At 44.4% G+C, this 18,952-nt stretch overlaps 1 protein-coding gene across 1 annotated transcript; it reads left to right on the top strand.

The window, feature by feature from the left end:
• The first annotated feature begins 666 nt into the window (after window positions 1–666).
• LOC311142849 (uncharacterized protein) lies at window positions 667–18,615 on the top strand. The gene is made up of 9 exons (XM_084178547.1): window positions 667–773; window positions 2,291–2,430; window positions 2,618–2,706; window positions 2,996–3,140; window positions 3,357–3,610; window positions 6,990–7,050; window positions 7,828–7,966; window positions 17,456–17,565; window positions 17,704–18,615. Exons 1-8 carry the CDS (start codon window positions 701–703, stop codon window positions 17,563–17,565), a joined length of 1,011 nt encoding a protein of 336 aa, XP_084034673.1. The 5' UTR covers window positions 667–700; the 3' UTR covers window positions 17,704–18,615.
• Window positions 18,616–18,952: the final 337 nt, after the last annotated feature.

The raw sequence follows: 18,952 nt of genomic DNA, 5'->3' as shown, positions 1-18,952 counted from the left end.
TTGTCAGTGGGCAAACGTACAAAATCAGCAGGGGATCAAATGCTTTTTTCCCTCACTGTATATATTATTCTCATTTCATAGACTCTGCCTAGTGAGTGTACAGGACGATATACAATACATTACAGTATGTGCCAACTGCCAAGTTTAAAACTAGGAGGTCAATCAGCTATTATGAAGGGGGTTGAACAATCTTAAAGAAAGAAACTTGTTGACAGTAAAACAGTAGTTCTTCACTGGCCTGAAACATGCATCTTTTCTCAACAGATCATTCACAGAGACGTCAAACCTGAGAATGTGCTTGTGTCTAACTCTGGGGTGGTGAAGCTCTGTGACTTTGGGTTTGCCAGAACCTTGCCACCGACTGGGGAGCCTCTCACAGACTATGTGGCCACGAGGTGGTACAGAGCCCCAGAACTTTTAGTGGCAGACAACACTTACAGCAAGTTGGTATCAAGCAGAACCACAGATCTCAGGGCAGTGTTGAATCTTGAATGTGTTATGGAATAAGACCGCAGTAATTATAATGTCAAACCTTCTAAGGGTTGCTCATCATTTTGGTACAGATATATCATATTTATACCACAGCATCGTTGAATAATAGTTTCTGATTGGCTAGAAGGACATTTTAGAATGATAGATTCTCTGAATCTTCTTTACTAGACCTGTAGATGTATGGGCCATTGGCTGCTTGATTATAGAGATGGCTACCAGCAATGCTTTTCTGATGGGGACTTCTGACCTGGACCAGGTGCACAAAATAGTCAGCAAAGTGGGTAAGTACAATCCAATGGGTGTGTTATCCTGAGTGCCAGTCTGTTTATGCTATCATCAACTCCTTGTCACTCATTGTCATGCCATGTTTCGCTTAATAATTACTAATGAGCAATGGAGTTGGCAAGAGCACAAACAGATCTGGGACCAGGCTAGGGGTGTGGGCATCAATGATGGAAATATGGACTTAATAACATCTGAGGCCTCTAATATTGTGAATGTAATTCAAATAACTATTTACACTGGCTTAATCAAACTGTTGTCCATTCTCCTAAGGGAACACAGATAACCGAAAGCTTTTTCAATATAAGTAGGGCAACAGGCCTGCTAGGATTTCACCATTGTTGAAAAGTAGGTCACGAAGGGACAAAAAGGTAGTGTAATCTGTATCCCAAATGGCAGCCTATTCCCTTTATAGTGCACTACTTTTGACCAGGGTTTATAGGGCTCTGCTCAAAAGTAGTGCACTATATAGAGAATAGGCTGCTATTTGGAACATCATAATTTTTTCCTGGCTCCCTCAAGAGCCCCCCAATTAATTTGTCCCTTTCGTAATGCTTAACACAATCATATGTCGATTTGTGGCTTACTACAGAGGCAGAGAGGGACAATTGGCTTTGCTCTATAAATAAACTTTATTCAATCCCTGGCCAGCAGTGACAAATAAACCAATGCTGAAAATGAACTGTGGCATTTTGGCTTTTATCCAGGCCTGCACAAGGAAAACCCCAATGATCCTTTTGGCATTTTGGCCCTGGACATACTGTAAGCGCAAGCTAAATAGAGGGGAGCGAGAGAACATTGCTGTTTTTGTTTTTTCCTTGGGTGTTTTCATTAGGATAACTGACTTGGCGGAGATACACATGCCTAATACTGTGAGAGAGAGATAAAAGTGAGCCCTTCCGTATTAGAGAGTCTTTTAGCAGGTTCAATCTGTGGTTCATTAATTCTCTGTGGTGGAATGGGATACTCAGGCTATTTGACTCTCTAATCCGCCCCAGTGTGTATCTCTCTGTCTCCGATGAGAGAGGCTCTCTGGCGGGAGCTAATGGCAGAATGTCAGTGAAGATTGAAGACATTAGCCACAGTGAAGGGTAGGGAGGGACGTGGAGAGGCTGACATACTGTCTCCTCTCCTCCACCAGCGGTCTGTGGACAGAACTCATCCTCCCAGCAGACTGAAAGAGCTATTTACAACACTCTGTGTGTCACACTAATGATTCATTACACTTCATAGTGATGTGATCGCTGCCACCACTCTGAGTGCAGGGGATGTAACCAGTGCCGTGTACTGTCCATCAATGCTAATCAGAAGTGAAGTTATGTGATTGTACAGCCAATTAGCTCGTTATAGTGGTGTCGTTTTACTGCTGAATGTGTGATGGTCATAATTGGATTACATAGATAATTGAGGTACTGTACAACGATTTTAGGAATGAGATGACCTCAGGATGCCTCCCCTTCTATTATCTGTTATGTAATGGTACATTGACACACAGTTGCGTGCTTTGTCTTGATAGGGCCTTTGTCCCACCATCAGCAGGACCTGTACTTCCAGAACCCCATCTTTGCTGTGGCCAGCCTCCCTGAGGTGCAGCTCCTCAGGGACCCCAGGAGGAAGTACCACAAACTCCACTTCTTAGTGGCTGAAATAGTGGATGTAAGTCTACAGAGAGATAGTCAAGAATGTGTAGGGAGTGTGACAGGAGTTTGTCTTGACAATGTGAGTTGAACAGGAAGAATTCAAGGAGGATTTCCAGGTCAGGTCACATGGTCAGGAAAAAGCCTGGCCCTAAGAATGGGACATGGGTTGTTTACTTTTACAGTAAAGGTCTCCTTTGTTTTAGTCATGCCTACAGATCGATCCGGCTGACAGGGCTATGTGCTCCATGTTGCTCGTTCACCGGTACTTCACCAAAGACGGGTTCGCTGAAAGGTGAGTCGGGTCCGGTCAACCTTGCATATCTAGTGTACTTGGAGAAGCAATTAGCCTGTAAGAGAGTGGAGTGAGACTCTTGACCTATATTCTGACCTGCTTACGAATGAGATGGGAATGTGATATTACATTGTCACAGTGTCATAGTCTGGCCACACACATGTTTTGCCTTGTGTTGCTAGCCTTTAACTTTCCTTGAAATTGTCTAATGTTTATGAGATACTGTTTAGTAGTTATAATAATGTAATGAACTGCAATTGACCTGAATGACTGCTACTTCCTGCTCCAGATTCATACCAGAGATACAGTCATTGATACTGAAAGATGCCAAGGTCAACAGCATGCACTGGATTCATAGTAGCTCATGGGAATCACCAGAGGACCAAGGAACAGGAGTATTGTCCTCATCCTCATGTAACAGAAAGCCAGTGAAGGTATAAACTACATGGACCCTTAGTCAGGGCCCAAAGCACTAAGATAGCAATGTATACTACATTTTACAGGTCTGTTCGTTTAGCATATGCTCGTACCCATCTGTATGTGCAGTAAGTGGGCAGAGCAACTAAGTAAATACAAGTCAAAGCCTATATACGGTGCTGTAGAAATATAGTTTTACAACATCCATACCAGTCGACTGCTTCTTGTTTTAGGACACTGAGAAGGACCGACGTGGGAAGGAGCCTGAGCAGAAGCATTCCAGGGCAGGCAGGAGGTCAGAGATCAGGATGACCGGCAGCACTGTCTTATCTCAGACAGACAGACAGCCCTTTACCTCCACCTCTACCTGCATCTCCATCCCCGCTCACTCTCAGGACAAGGCTGTAGCCTTTACCATGCCCCGCATCAACGCCAGCAACAATCTTTTCGCTGCCGTCCCCTGCTGTATGGAAGTCACTAAGTCCCGGTCAGTGGCTCTCAGATCAGCGTGATATAGGACGCGGCTTTACAGTTTTATCTGGTATAGTGTTGTTCAGAATACCTCCCAGTCATTTCAGTGTAGCTATATCAGACTCACTAGATCCAGTTCTTCCAAAGTGTATATTCTTAAACATATTTATATATTCTGGACATTCTGGCATTTCATTCTGGCAGTTCTTGAAAAGCATGTTTTAGTAGGGTATACAGTGGCTTGCAAAAGTATTCACCCCCCTTGGCATTTTTCCTATTTTGTTGCCTTACAACCTGGAATTAAAATAGATTTTTGGGGGGTTTGTATCATTTGATTTACACAACATGCCTACCACTTTGAAGATGCAAAATATTTTTTATTGTGAAACAAACAACAAATAAGACAAAAAAGCAGAAAACTTTAGCGTGCATAACTATTCACCCCCCCCCCCCCCCCCCCACAAAGTAAATACTTTGTAGAGCCACCTTTTGCAGCAATTGCAGCTGCAGGTCTCTTGGGGTCTCTATAAGCTTGGCACATCTAGCCACTGGGAATTTTGCCCATTCTTCAAGGCTAAACTGCTCCAGCTCCTTCAAGTTGGATGGATTCCGCTGGTGTACAGCAATCTTTAAGTCATACCACATATTCTCAATTGGATTGAGGTCTGGGCTTTGACTAGGCCGTTCCAAGACATTTAAATGTTTCGCGTTAAACCACTCGAGTGTTGCTTTAGCAGTATGCTTAGGGACATTGTCCTGCTGGAAGGTAAACCTCCGTCCCAGTCTCAAATCTCTGGAAGACTGAAACAGGTTTCCCTCAAGAATTTCCCTGTATTTAGCGCCATCCATCATTCCCTCAATTCTGACCAGTTTCCCAGTCCCTGCCGATGAAAAACATCCCCACAGCATGATGCTGCCACCACCATGCTTCACTGTGGGGATGGTGTTCTCGGGGTGATGAGGTGTTGGGTTTGCGCCAGACATAGCGTTTTCCTTGATGGCAAAAAGCTCATTTTGAGTCTCATCTGACCAGAGTACCTTCTTCCATATGTTTGGGGAGTCTCCCACATGCCTTTTGGCGAACACCAAACGTGTTTGCTTATTCTTTTCTTTAAGCAATGGCTTTTTTCTGGCCACTCTTCCGTAAAGCCCAGTTCTGTGGAGTGTACGGCTTAAAGTGGTCCTATGGACAGATACGCCAATTTCCGCTGTGGAGCTTTGCAGCTTCTTCAGGGTTATCTTTGGTCTCTTTGTTGCCTCTCTGATGAATGCCCTCCTTTCCTGGTCCGTGAGTTTTGGAGGACGGCACTCTCTTGGCAGGTTTGTTGTGGTGCAATATTCTTAAACAATTTTAATAATGGATTTAATGGTGCTCCGTGGGATGTTCAAAGTTTCTGATATTTTTATAACCCAATCCTGATCTGTACTTCTCCACAACTTTGTCACTGACCTGTTTGGAGAGCTCCTTGGTCTTCTTGGTGCCGCTTGCTTGGTGGTGCCCCTTGCTTAGTGATGTTGCAGACTCTGGGGCCTTTCAGAACAGGTGTGTGTGTGTGTGTGTGTATATATATATATATACACTGCCCAAAAAAATAAAGGGAACACTTAAACAACACAATATAACTCCAAGTCAATCACACTTCTGTGAAATCAAACTGTCCACTTAGGAAGCAACACTGATTGACAATACATTTCACATGCTGTTGTGCAAATGGAATAGACAACAGGTGGAAATTATAGGCAATTAGCAAGACACCCCCAATAAAGGACTGGTTTTGCAGGTGGTGACCACAGACCACTTCTCAGTTCCTATGCTTCCTGGCTGATGTTTTGGTCACTTTTGAATGCTGGCGGTGCTTTCACTCTAGTGGTAGCATGAGACGGAGTCTACAACCCACACAAGTGGCTCAGGTAGTGCAGCTCATCCAGGATGGCACATCAATGCGAGCTGTGGCAAGAAGGTTTGCTGTGTCTGTCAGCGTAGTGTCCAGAGCATGGAGGCGCTACCAGGAGACAGGCCAGTACATCAGGAGACGTGGAGGAGGCCGTAGGAGGGCAACAACCCAGCAGCAGGACTGCTACCTCCGCCTTTGTGCAAGGAGGAGCAGGAGGAGCACTGCCAGAGCCACAACCTCCAGCAGGCCACAAATGTGCATGTGTCTGCTCAAACGGTCAGAAACAGACTCCATGAGGGTGGTATGAGGGCCCGACGTCCACAGGTGGGGGTTGTGCTTACAGCCCAACACCGTGCAGGACGTTTGGCATTTGCCAGAGAACACCAAGATTGGCAAATTCGCCACTGGCACCCTGTGCTCTTCACAGATGAAAGCAGGTTCACACTGAGCACATGTGACAGACGTGACAGAGTCTGGAGACGCCGTGGATAACGTTCTGCTACCTGCAACATCCTCCAGCATGACCGGTTTGGCGGTGGGTCAGTCATGGTGTGGGGTGGCATTTCTTTGGGTGGCCGCACAGCCCTCCATGTGCTCGCCAGAGGTAGCCTGACTGCCATTAGGTACCGAGATGAGATCCTCAGACCCCTTGTGAGACCATATGCTGGTGCGGTTGGCCCTGGGTTCCTCCTAATGCAAGACAATGCTAGACCTCATGTGGCTGGAGTGTGTCAGCAGTTCCTGCAAGAGGATGCTATGGACTGGCCGCCCGTTCCCCAGACCTGAATCCAGTTGAGCACATCTGGGACGTCTCGCTCCATCCACCAACGCCACGTTGCACCACAGACTGTCCAGGAGTTGGCGGATGCTTTAGTCCAGGTCTGGGAGGAGATCCCTCAGGAGACCATCCACCACCTCATCAGGAGCATGCCCAGGCGTTGTAGGGAGGTCATACAGGCACGTGGAGGCCACACACACTACTGAGCCTCATTTTGACTTGTTTTAAGGACATTACATCAAAGTTGGATCAGCCTGTAGTGTGGTTTTCCACTTTAATTTTGAGGGTGACTCCAAATCCAGTCCTCCATGGGTTGATAAATTTGATTTCCATTGATAATTTTTGTGTGATTTTGTTGTCAGCACATTCAACTATGTAAAGAAAAAAGTATTTAATACAATTATTTCACTCATTCAGATCTAGGATGTGTTATTTTAGTGTTCCCTTAATTGTTTTGAGCAGTGTATATACTGAGATCATGTGACAGATCATGTGACACTTAGATTGCACACAGGTGGACTTTATTTAACTTCTGAAGGTAATTGGTTGCACCAGATCTTATTTAGGGGCTTCATAGCAAAGCGTTATTAATTTTTTAATAAAAATCAATTTAAATTACAGGTTGTAATGCAACAAAATAGGAAAAACGCCAAGGGGGATGAATACTTTTGCAAGGCACTGTACCAAGTCAGAGATGCTCATGCTTGTGTCTGTGTTTGTAGCACTGATAAGGTAAAGAGACGGCCGAGCCCTACTGACCTGGCCATGGGGAGTAGTCAGCTGGTAAGTAAGGAAAGGTGTGAGCAGCAACACGGACACATGGAAACCAGCAAGTGAATAAACTAAAAGATAAAATACAAAACCTTCTTTTATATAACATGCTTGACATCTGGCCCAAGCCTACAATATATCTGTAACAACATGTGGGTGAGGTGGTGTCTGTACATGCAACAGGCATTGGGCCTTCCACTCCCAAATGAATGCCTCTCTGACTCACCCCAACGTAATGTTGTGGTTTTCCTAACATCTCGCCCAGTATGTACAGAACAGAACGTAGTGTCTTAGGTGTTTACACCCTTTCTGTCGTCAAGTTAAACCACATGGAAGACAATGTTAATCCACATGGAATGCATCGGTGACTACCATATAAAATTGTTGGGCGCAATAAAAATGCCATAGCTTACATTACGTATATGCAGGCTTTTATAATATGGTAGCAAACAACTGTTGCGTTCGTCTATTGTTCAAAATACCTCATGACCTCTACACATATATATATTGTTGATTTGCCCTAACAAGTGTTTATGGTAGTCATCGTAGTACAGTTACGGACAAATAGCCTAATGTAAATTCCTGATAAGTATGTGATTTATATTTACCACAGGTCGTATATATAAAGATATTTAATCAATGTATAAGGTAAAGAGACGGCCGAGCCCTACTGACCCGGTCATGGGGAGTAGTCAGCTGACTGATGCACCATTGTTAATGAGAACATGAAGGTATTGCTTTTGTGTTTATGTTTATGATTGTGTTGTGTTGTGTTTGGTTGTATTGCAGAGTGACAGCCATAATAACCTGCAGCTTCAGATGTCCAGTCTGGCTAAAAATAAGGTGAAGTCAGTGAGAGACATGAGAGATGTGCGCTTCCCTGGACTTCCTGTGTTCGGCCACCAGATAGAGCTGAAGTTTACAGATGGTAAACCACGTTGTCATGGTTTCTGTACCTCTACCTTCTATTTTACTAGTCATTCTACTTAATCCTGTGATCCACAGTAAAGCTTTGGGTAGAAGTTGTCATTTTGCTCAGATCTAGGATCATCTTACTCTCACCAAATCTTAACCATAACTGATAGAGGTATTAGGAAAACACAAAATTGACCTTAGATCAGTGTCTATGGCCAACTTTACCGTACTCCCACAGTAAGTCAACTCCCACAGTAAGTGTCTAAGGGCAACTTTACCCTACTCCCACAGTAAGTCAACTCCCACAGTAAGTATCTAAGGGCAACTTTACCCTACTCGCATGGTAAGTGTCTAGGGGCAACTTTACCCAGCTCCCACGGCAAGTCAGCTCCCATGGTAAGCCGACTCCCAAGGTAAGTCAATTCCCCAAATTGAATCTGATCCTAGACTGAGCCACCGGCATATCTCTATCTCTCTGGGATTAGGCCTAAGCTTCTCTTCCTTTACATAGGCTATACAGTTGAAGTCTGAAGTTTACATACACTTAGGTTGGAGTCATTAAAACTTGTTTTTCAACCACTCCACCATTTTTTTGTTAACAAACTATAGTTTTTGGCAAGTCGGTTAGGACATCTACTTTGTGCATGACACAAGTAATTTTCCAACAATTGTTTACAGACAGATTATTTCACTTATAATTCACTGTATCACAATTCCAGTGGGTCAGAAGTTTACATACACTAAGTTGACTGTGCCTTTAAACAGCTTGGAAAATTCCAGAAAATGATGTCATGGCTTTAGAAGCTTCTGATAGGCTAATTGACATAATTTGAGTCAATTGGAGGTGTACCTGTGGACGTATTTCAAGGCCTACCTTCAAAATCAGTGCCTCTTTGCTTGACGACATGGGAAAATCAAAAGAAATCAGCCAAGACCTCAGAAAATAAATTGTAGACCTCCACAAGTCTGGTTCATCCTTGGGAGCAATTTCCAAATGCCTGAAGGTACCACGTTGATCTGTACAATTAATAGTACGCAAGTATAAACACCATGGGACCACGCAGCCGTCATACTGCTCAGGAAGGAGACGCGTTCTGTCTCCTAGAGAGGAACGTACTTTGGTGCGAAAAGTGCAAATCAATCCCAGAACAACAGCAAAGGACCTTGTGCAGATGCTGGAGGAAACAGGTACAAAAGTGTCTATATCCACAGTAAAACAAGTCCTATATCGACATAACCTGAAAGGCCGCTCAGCAAGGAAGAAGCCACTGCTCCAAAACCGCCATAAAAAAGCCAGACTACGGTTTCCAACTGCACATGGGGACAAAGATCGTACTTTTTGGAGAAATGTCCTCTGGTCTGATGAAACAAAAATAGAACTATGTTTGGAGGAAAAAGGTGGGGCTTGCAAGCCAAAGAACACCATCCCAACCATGAAGCACGGGGGTGGCAGCATCATGCTGTGGGGGTGGTTTGCTGCAGGAGGGACTGGTGCACTTCCCAAAATAGATAGCATCATGAGGAAGGAAGATTATGTGGATATATTGAAGCAATATCTCAAGACATCAGTCAGGAAGTTAAAGCTTGGTCGCAAATGGGTCTTCCAAATGGACAATGACCCCAAGCATACTTCCAAAGTTATGGCTTAAGGACAACAAAGTCAAGGTATTGGAGTGGCCATCACAAAGCCCTGACCTCAATCCTATAGAAAATATGTGGGCAGAACTGAAAAAGCGTGTGCGAGCAAGGAGGCCTACAAACCTGACTCAGTTACACCAGCTCTGTCAGGAGGAATGGGCCAAAATTCACCCAACTTATTGTGGGAAGCTTGTGGAAGGCTACCCGAAATGTTTGACCCAAGTTAAACAATTTAAAGGCAATGCTACCAAATACTAATTGAGTGTATGTAAACTTCTGACCCACTGGGAATGTGATGAAAGAAATAAGAGCTGAAATAAATAATTATCTCTACTATTATTCTGACATTTCACATTCTTAAAATAAAGTGGTGATCCTAACTGACCTATGACAGGGAATTTTTACTAGGATTAAATGTCAGGAATTGTTTAAATGTATTTGGTTAAGGTGTATGTAAACTTCCGACTTCAACTGTGTGTGTGTGTACATATACATACATACATACATACATACATACATACATACATACATACATACATACATACATACATACATACATACATACATACATACATACATACATACATACATACATACATACATACAGTACCAGTCAAAAGTTTGGGGTATACAGAAGATAGCCCTATTTGGTAAAAGACCAAGTCCATATTATGGCAAGAACAGCTTGAATAAGCAAAGATATACGACAGTCCATCATTACTTTAAGACATGAAGGTCAGTCAATAAGGAACATTTCAAGAACTTTGAAAGTTTCTTCAAGTGCAGTCGCAAAAACCATCAAGCGCTATGATGAAACTGGCTCTCATGAGGACCGCCACAGGAATGGAAGACCCAGAGTTACCTCTGCTGCAGAGGATAAGTTCATTAGAGTTACCAGCCTCAGAAATTGCAGGCCAAATAAATGCTTCACAGAGTTCAGGTAACAGACACATCTCAACATCAATTGTTCAGAGGAGACTGTGTGAATCAGGCCTTCATGGTCGCATTGCTGCAAAGAAACCACTACTAAAGGACGCCAATAAGAAGAAGAGACTTGCTTGGGCCAAGAAACACGAGCAATGGACATTAGACCTGTGGAAATGTGTCCTTTGGTCTGGAGTCCAGATTTGAGATTTTTGGTTCCAACCGCCGTGTCTTTGTGAGACGCGGTGTGGGTGAACGGATGATCTCCGCATGTGTATTTCCCACCGTAAAGCATGGAGGAGGAGGTGTTATGGTGTGGGGGTGCTTTGCTGGTGAGACTGTCTGTGATTTTTTTGAATTCAAGGCACACTTAATCAGCATGGCTACCACAGCATTCTACAGCGATACGCCATCCCATCTGGTTTGGGCTTAGTGGGACTATCATTTGTTTTTCAACAGGACAATGACCCAACACACCTCCAGGCTGTGTAAGGGCTATTTTACCAAGAAGGAGAGTGATGGAGTGCTGCATCAGATGACCTGACCTCTACAATTCCCCGACCTCAACCAAATTGAGATGGTTTAGGATGAGTCGGACCGCAGAGTGAAGGAAAAGCAGCCAACAAGTGCTCAGCATATGTGGGAACCCCTTCAAGACTGTTGGAAAAGCATTCCAGGTGAAGCTGGTTGAGAGAATGCCAAGCGTGTGCAAAGCTGTCATCAAGGCAAAGGGTGGCTTTTTGAAGAATCTCAAATATAAAATATAGTTTGATTTATTTGACACCTTTTTGGTTACTACATGATTCCATCCATATGTGTTATTTCATAGTTTTGATATCTTCACTATTATTCTACAATGTAGAAAATAGTAAAAATAAAGAAAAACCCTTGAATGAGTAGGTGTGTCCAAACTTTTGACTGGTACTGTATATATAAATATATATAGTTTTGGTAATTCCCCCCCAAATTCGTGATATCCAATTACGATCTTGTCTCATCGCTGCAACTCCCCAATGGGCTTGGGCGAGGTGAAGGTCGAGTCATGCGTCCTCCGAAACATGACCCGCCAAACCACGCTTCTTAACATCCGCCCCTTAACCCGGAAGCCAGCTGCACCAATGCGTCGGAGGAAATACCGTTCAACTGACAACTGAAGTCAGCCTGCAGGCGCCCGGCCTGCCACAAGGAGTCTCTAGAGCACGATAAGCCAAGTAAAGCCCCCCGGCCAAACATTTACATTTACATTTACTTCATTTAGCAGACGCTCTTATCCTGAGCGACTTACAGTTAGTGAGTGCATACATTATTTTTCATACTAGCCCCCCGTGGGAAACCCTCATAACACTGGGCCAATTGTGCACCGCCCTATGGGACTCCTGGTCACGGCCGGTTGTCACGCCACAACACAGCTATGCAGTGCCTTAGACCGCTGCGCCACTCGGGAGGCCCTGATCCTAGATTTGAAGACACATCATTTAAAAATGAATCTGTCTGACTTAATTGAAATCGAAAAGAAATTGGCCCAAGCCCCTATGAGCACTGAACGAGAATGAAACTACAGGGCTGTGTAGTAGCCTACAGCACTTGTATTATTATTACATTTAAATAACCTTTATCATTGAATCACATTAGGACAGAGATAAACATCCATTGATTTATTCAAGGCGTTTGGTGTTGTTGAAAAATGTTGATGTGCCCAGTTTATACTTAATGGGGTGGTGCGGCTCAGTTTGGCTCCAGGACATTAGAGCATGTGGCCGGAGTAATGTTACTCTAGGATTAGGTCCGGAGTAATGTTACTCTAGGATTATGCTCACCGCTCCTCTGTATTGTGTTACGCGCCAATGTCTCCTGAGGGTCTGCTGCAGAGAAGGTCATAAATTCTGGGATACAGCCTAAAACCACCCACATACAAATAAATAAGACGCTGGCCAGGCCTCTGTCATTATAGGCTGTTTCCCAAACCCTATTCTCTAATGCACTAATTTTGACCTGGGCCCATAGGTCAAAAGTAGTGCATAGGGCTCCGGTCAAAAGTAGTGCACTATATAGGGAATATAGTGCCATTTCGGACGCAGGTATACTGAATCTCCCTCTGTCACATGATGTGGCTATATCTCTGATTGCTAATTTGGAACGATGCCCATCTTGGGGAAAAGACAAAGCGGGGCTCCTTATCCAGGAAGATTATATTTCTTAAATATAAGCTCTGTTGATCATTTTTACAGAGAAATGTACTGTGGGTGTCACGTTCGTTCAATGACGGGTCAGACCAATGCGCAGTGTGATATGCGTACATGTTTATTCAACTTAATAAACACACGACAAAACAATAAACGAAACGTGAAGTCCTAAGGTAGACACACAACAAACCTTAACAAGATCCCACAACTAAACAGTGCCAATAGGCTGCTTAAGTATGATCCCCAATCAGAGACAACGAGCGACAGCTGCCTCTGATTGGGAACCACACCGGCCAACATAGAACTACACATACTAGATATACAACATAGAAAATACACAAAGAAAATACACACCCTGACTCAACATATACGATTCCCCTGAGTCAAGGCGTGACAGTACCCCCCCCCCCCCCCCCCAAAGGTGCGGACTCTGACCGCACAACATAAACATAACAGGGTAGGGGCCGGGTGGGCATTCCGCCTCGTTACTCTCCGCCTCCCTGTTGCGCCCCTGGTCTGGTCTGGACCTCGGCATGGGAGACCCCGAACCTGGAGAGGGGCTGACGTCATGGTCTGGACTGGAGCCGCTGACCGGAGCTGGACCGGGCACCGGTGGAGCGGACTGCTCTGGCTCCGGAGTGGAGCAGCTGACCGGAGCTGGAACGGGCACCGGTGGAGCGGACTGCTCTGGCTCCGAAGTGGAGCCGCTGACGGAACTGGATCAGGCACCGGTGGAGCGGACTGCTCTGGCTCCGTGCCGGACAGGACAAACGCACCACTGGTCTGGTGCGAGGAGCAGGCACGGGCCGTACCGGACTGGGAACACGCACCACAGCGTGAGTACAGGGAGTTGGCTCTGCTCTGAACCCAGGCTCCGCCAACCACCCCGTGAGCCCCCCCCAAAAAAAATTATTGGGGCTGCTTCTCGGCCTTACGTCGCGACCGCATCCTCGAGTCGCCGTTTCACCTCTCCTGCCTGGGCTTCCTCCTTCGCCCAGGGTCCGCTCTCGGCTCATTTCTCCTCCTTCACCCTCATCCCTTTCAGGGCCTCCATCTGCCTGGCCAGATCCTCTCTTATCTCCCCCCAAGTCCATGATCTCTGCTCCACTACCTGTGTCCAGGGTGTCTGCTGCTCCTGGGCAAGCTGCTTGGTCCTCGTTTGGTGGGATCTTCTGTCACATTCATTCAATGACGGGTCAGACCAAGGCGCAGCATGATTTGCATACATGTTTATTCAACTTAATAAACACACGACAAAACAATAAACAAAACATGAAGTCCTAATGTAGACACACAACAAACCTTAACCGGAACAAGATCCCACAACTAAACAGTGCTTAAGTATGATCCCCAATCAGAGACAACGAGCGACAGCTGCCTCTGATTGGGAACCACACCGGCCAACATAGAACTACACATACTAGATATACAACATAGAAAATACACAACAAAGAAAATACACACCTTGACTAAACATATACGATTCCCCTGAGTCAGGGCGTGACAGTGGGATTGCAGGAAACATAAAGATAGGACAGAGAGAAATATACTGAACAAAAATATAAACGCAACATGTAAAGTGTTGGTCCCATTTTTCATGAGCTGAAATAAAAGTTCCCAGAAATGTTCCATACGCACAAAAAGCCTATTTCTCTCAAATGTTGTGCACAAATTAGGTTACATCCCTGTTAGTGAGCATTTCTCCTTTGCCAAGATAATCCATCCACCTGACAGGTGTGGCATATCAAGAAGCTGATTAAACAGCATGATCATTACACAGGTGCACCTTGTGCTGGGGACAATAAAAGGCCACTTTAAAATGGGCAGTTTTGTCACACAACACAATGCCACAGATGTCTCAAGTTTTGAGGGAGCGTGCAATTGGCATGCTGACTGCAGGAATGTCCACCAGAGCTGTTGCCAGATAATTAATTTCTCTACCATAAGCCGCCTCCCACGTCGTTTTAGAGAATTTGGCAGTACATCCAACCGGCCTCACAACCACAGACCACGTGTAACCACGCCAGCCCAGGACCTACACATCTGGATTCTTCACTTGCAGGATCGTCTGAGGAGGAGGGGTGCTCAGGAGTATTTCTGTCTGTAATAAAGCCCTTTTGTGGGGAAAAACTCATGCTGATGGCTGGGCCTGGCTCCCCAGTGGGTGGACCTGGCTCCCAAGTATGTGGGCCTATGCACTCCCAGGCCCACCCATGGCTGCACCCCTGCCCAGTCATGTGAAATCCATAGATTAGGGCCTAATGAATTTATTTAAATTGACTGATTTTCCTTCTATGAACTGTAACTCAGTAAAATCTTTGAAATTGTTGCATGTTGCGTTTATATTTTTGTTCAGTATAGTTTGCCCTTTGTATTGATATAGTAAAAAAGAACTGAATCAGAAGACTAATCAGTAGGACTCACTGTGCCCTCCCACTTGTCCTCAGCCCTTTATTCTGGTGTCTTGTCATTGCAAAGACAAAGCTATCGAGCAGAATTAATTTATGATAATAACCAACATTGCATGTGATACATACAGTGGGGAGAACAAGTATTTGATACACTGCCGATTTTGCAGGTTTTCCTACTTACAAAGCATGTAGAGGTCTGTCATTTTTATCATAGGTACACTTCAACTGTGAGAGACGGAATCTAAAACAAAAATCCAGAAAATCACATTGTATGATTTTTAAGTAATTAATTTGCATTTTATTGCATGACATAAGTATTTGATACATCAGAAAAGCAGAACTTCATATTTGGTACAGAAACCTTTGTTTGCAATTACATAGATCATACGTTTCCTGTAGGTCTTGACCAGGTTTGCACACACTGCAGCAGGGATTTTGGCCCACTCCTCCATACAGACGTTCTCCAGATCCTTCAGGTTTCGGGGCTGTCGCTGGGCAATACGGACTTTCAGCTTCCTCCAAATACTTTCTATTGGGTTCAGGTCTGGAGACTGGCTAGGCCACTCCAGGACCTTGAGATGCTTCTTACGGAGCCATTCCTTAGTTGCCCTAGCTGTGTGTTTCGGGTCGTTGTCATGCTGGAAGACCCAGCCACGACCCATCTTCAATGCTCTTACTGAGGGAAGGAGGTTGTTGGCCAAGATCTCGCGATACATGGCCCCATCCATCCTCCCCTCAATACGGTGCAGTCGTCCTGTCCCCTTTGCAGAAAAGCATCCCCAAAGAATGATGTTTCCACCTCCATGCTTCACAGTTGGGATGGTGTTCTTGGGGTTGTACTCATCCTTCTTCTTCTTCCTCCAAACACGGCGAGTGGAGTTTAGACCAAAAAGCTCTATTTTTGTCTCATCAGACCACATGACCTTCTCCCATTCCTCCTCTGGATCATCCAGATGGTCATTGGCAAACTTCAGACGGGCCTGGACATGCGCTGGCTTGAGCAGGGGGACCTTGCGTGCGCTGCAGGATTTTAATCCATGACGGCGTAGTGTGTTACTAATGGTTTTCTTTGAGACTGTGGTCCCAGCTCTCTTCAGGTCATTGACCAGGTCCTGCCGTGTAGTTCTGGGCTGATCCCTCACCTTCCTCATGATCATTGATGCCCCACGAGGTGAGATCTTGCATGGATCCCCAGACCGAGGGTGATTGACCGTCATCTTGAACTTCTTCCATTTTCTAATAATTGCGCCAACAGTTGTTGCCTTCTCACCAAGCTGCTTGCCTATTGTCCTGTAGCCCATCCCAGCCTTGTGCAGGTCTACAATTTTATCCCTGATGTCCTTACACAGCTCTCTGGTCTTGGCCATTGTGGAGAGATTGGAGTCTGTTTGATTGAGTGTGTGGACAGGTGTCTTTTATATAGGTAACGAGTTCAAACAGGTGCAGTTAATACAGGTAATGAGTGGAGAACAGGAGGGCTTCTTAAAGAAAAACTAACAGGTCTGTGAGAGCCGGAATTCTTACTGGTTGGTAGGTGATCAAATACTTATGTCATGCAATAAAATGCAAATTAATTACTTAAAAATCATACAATGTGATTTTCTGGATTTTTGTTTTAGGTTCCGTCTCTCACAGTTGAAGTGTACCTATGATAAAAATTACAGACCTCTACATGCTTTGTAAGTAGGAAAACCTGCAAAATCGGCAGTGTATCAAATACTTGTTCTCCCCACTGTATGTATTCCTGAGCTCTTTCTTCGAATTGAACTACTAATTAAAACTTTGATGTGGTGTGTGTGTGGGCCTCAGTGAGGAGGGAACTTGAGGGACATGGCGGTGGTGATTGAGGGCAAGGGTTATGTTTTTGTCATGGATAGTGGTCCAGCTGGGCAAAACAGACAGTGCTGACACGCACACACACACACACAGGGGCAGAGCAAAATAGAAAAGAGTAGCCTGTAGGGAGGGATGGACAGCTGTGATAACATTCAAATGAATTCTGTTTATTCTAGATGTAATTCTTAGAAAATGGCCATATCTGTTTGCCTAAACAATCCTTTCTGCTTACTGAGGAATAAATCAGATCTGAGAAATATATTCCAAAGCAGATGTTCGATTCTGAAAATGTGGTACAGATAGAACCTGTTGAGTGAACTCATCTGTGATGACAACATGCTGTTTGATACAGAATGTTTTACTCTCCTATGTAAATGTCATGTGTAACGTTAACATTTACCCTATGTGTAACCAAAGTATGGTTTTCTCTGTGCAGATTAAGGATGGTTTCTAAGTGTAGATTAATGTATGTGTTCAGAAGAAACATGATTATTGTTTTATTCCAAACAGTCAAGGCAGCAAAGCACTCGAGGAAGGAGCCGAGGAGCAGAGGAAGAGAAGACGGCTCCAGAATACCATCATTGCCGTCATCTGATTTCACGGACCAGGGAAATAAGTAGGTAAGATTCTGACAAAGATGTGTCAAGCGTTGCATAGGGACAGACATGTATTATAGAGACTGTTGTTGTTATTAACTCTCTAGGAGGCCTTACTCAATTAAGGACTATGTCAATCATTTTAATGTTTTTTTTCTTCAGGTTTTGGAGGGAACAGTATTACCATTGAGAGGTGATCTGAATTCTTAACTGAGTCCTGGCAGTGGATGGTTTCTGTCCCTAACCAGCATTTGACTGAAGATAATAAAAATAATAACAATAAATGTTTTAGACAAACTTGGTTATTGTGATAACAGAGAATCTTTCACTTCAACTTCAACACTGCTCCAAAACCGCCATAAAAAAGCCAGACTACGGTTTGCAACTGCACATGGGGACAAAGATCGTACTTTTTGGAGAAATGTCCTCTGGTCTGATGAAACAAAAATAGAACTGTTTGGCCATAATGACCATCGTTATGTTTGGAGGAAAAAGGTGGTGCTTGCAAGCCGAAGAACACCATCCCAACCGTGAAGCACGGGGGTGGCAGCATCATGCTGTGGGGGTGCTTTGCTGCAGAAGGGACTGGTGCACTTCACAAAATAGATGGCATCATGAGATCATGATCATGAGAAAATTATGTGGATATATTGAATCAACATCTCAAGACATCAGTCAGGAAGTTAAAGCTTGGTCGCAAATGGGTCTTCCAAATGGACAATGACCCCAAGCATACTTCCAAAGTTGTGGCAAAATGGCTTAAGGACCACAACGTCAAGGTATTGGAGTGGCCATCACAAAGCCCTGACCTCAATCCTATAGAAAATGTGTGGCCAGAACTGAAAAAGTGTGTGAGCAAGGAGGCCTACAAACCTGACTCAGTTACACCAGGTCTGTCAGGAGGAATGGGCCAAAGTTCACCCAACTTATTGTGGGAAGCTTGTGGAAGGCTACCCGAAACGTTTGACCCAAGTTAAACAATTTAAAGGCAATGCTACCAAATACTAATTGAGTGTATGTAAACTTCTGAGCCACTGGGAATGTGATGAAAGAAATAAAAGCTGAAATAAATCATTTTCTCTACTATTATTCTGACATTTCACATTCTTAAAATAAAGTGGTGATCCAAACTGACCTAAGACAGGATTAAATGTCAGGAATTGTGAAAAACTGAGTGTAAATGTTTTTGGCTAAGGTGTATGTAAACTTCCGACTTCTACTGTATATATACGTAGCCTATGTAAAGGAAGAGAAGCTCAGGCGTAACCCAGAGAGATAGAGATATGCCGGTGGCATGCTATGACACTGACATTAATTTATTTATGTCAGATGGCTATTGCGTCTGCTATACAGATATAGACGTACAGAAGGAGGGTAATTCGTACATTTTTTATCTGAATATTTTGTATAA

The sequence above is a fragment of the Coregonus lavaretus genome, assembly GCF_964263955.1.
Source record: "Coregonus lavaretus genome assembly, chromosome: 15".
NCBI lineage: Eukaryota > Metazoa > Chordata > Actinopteri > Salmoniformes > Salmonidae > Coregonus > Coregonus lavaretus.
The sequence above is the reverse complement of the archived record's forward strand: the minus strand, read 5'-3'. Positions and strand labels throughout refer to the sequence as shown.

Coding starts and splice junctions, on each gene's coding strand:
- LOC311142849 (XM_084178547.1), top strand. CDS start 701: ATGGCTACCAGCAATGCTTTTCTGATGGGGACTTCTGACCTGGACCAG. Junction 2,431..2,617: donor TAGTGGCTGAAATAGTGGAT/GTAAGTCTACAG, acceptor CCTTTGTTTTAG/TCATGCCTACAGATCGATCC. Junction 7,967..17,455: donor AGAGCTGAAGTTTACAGATG/GTAAACCACGTT, acceptor TATTCCAAACAG/TCAAGGCAGCAAAGCACTCG.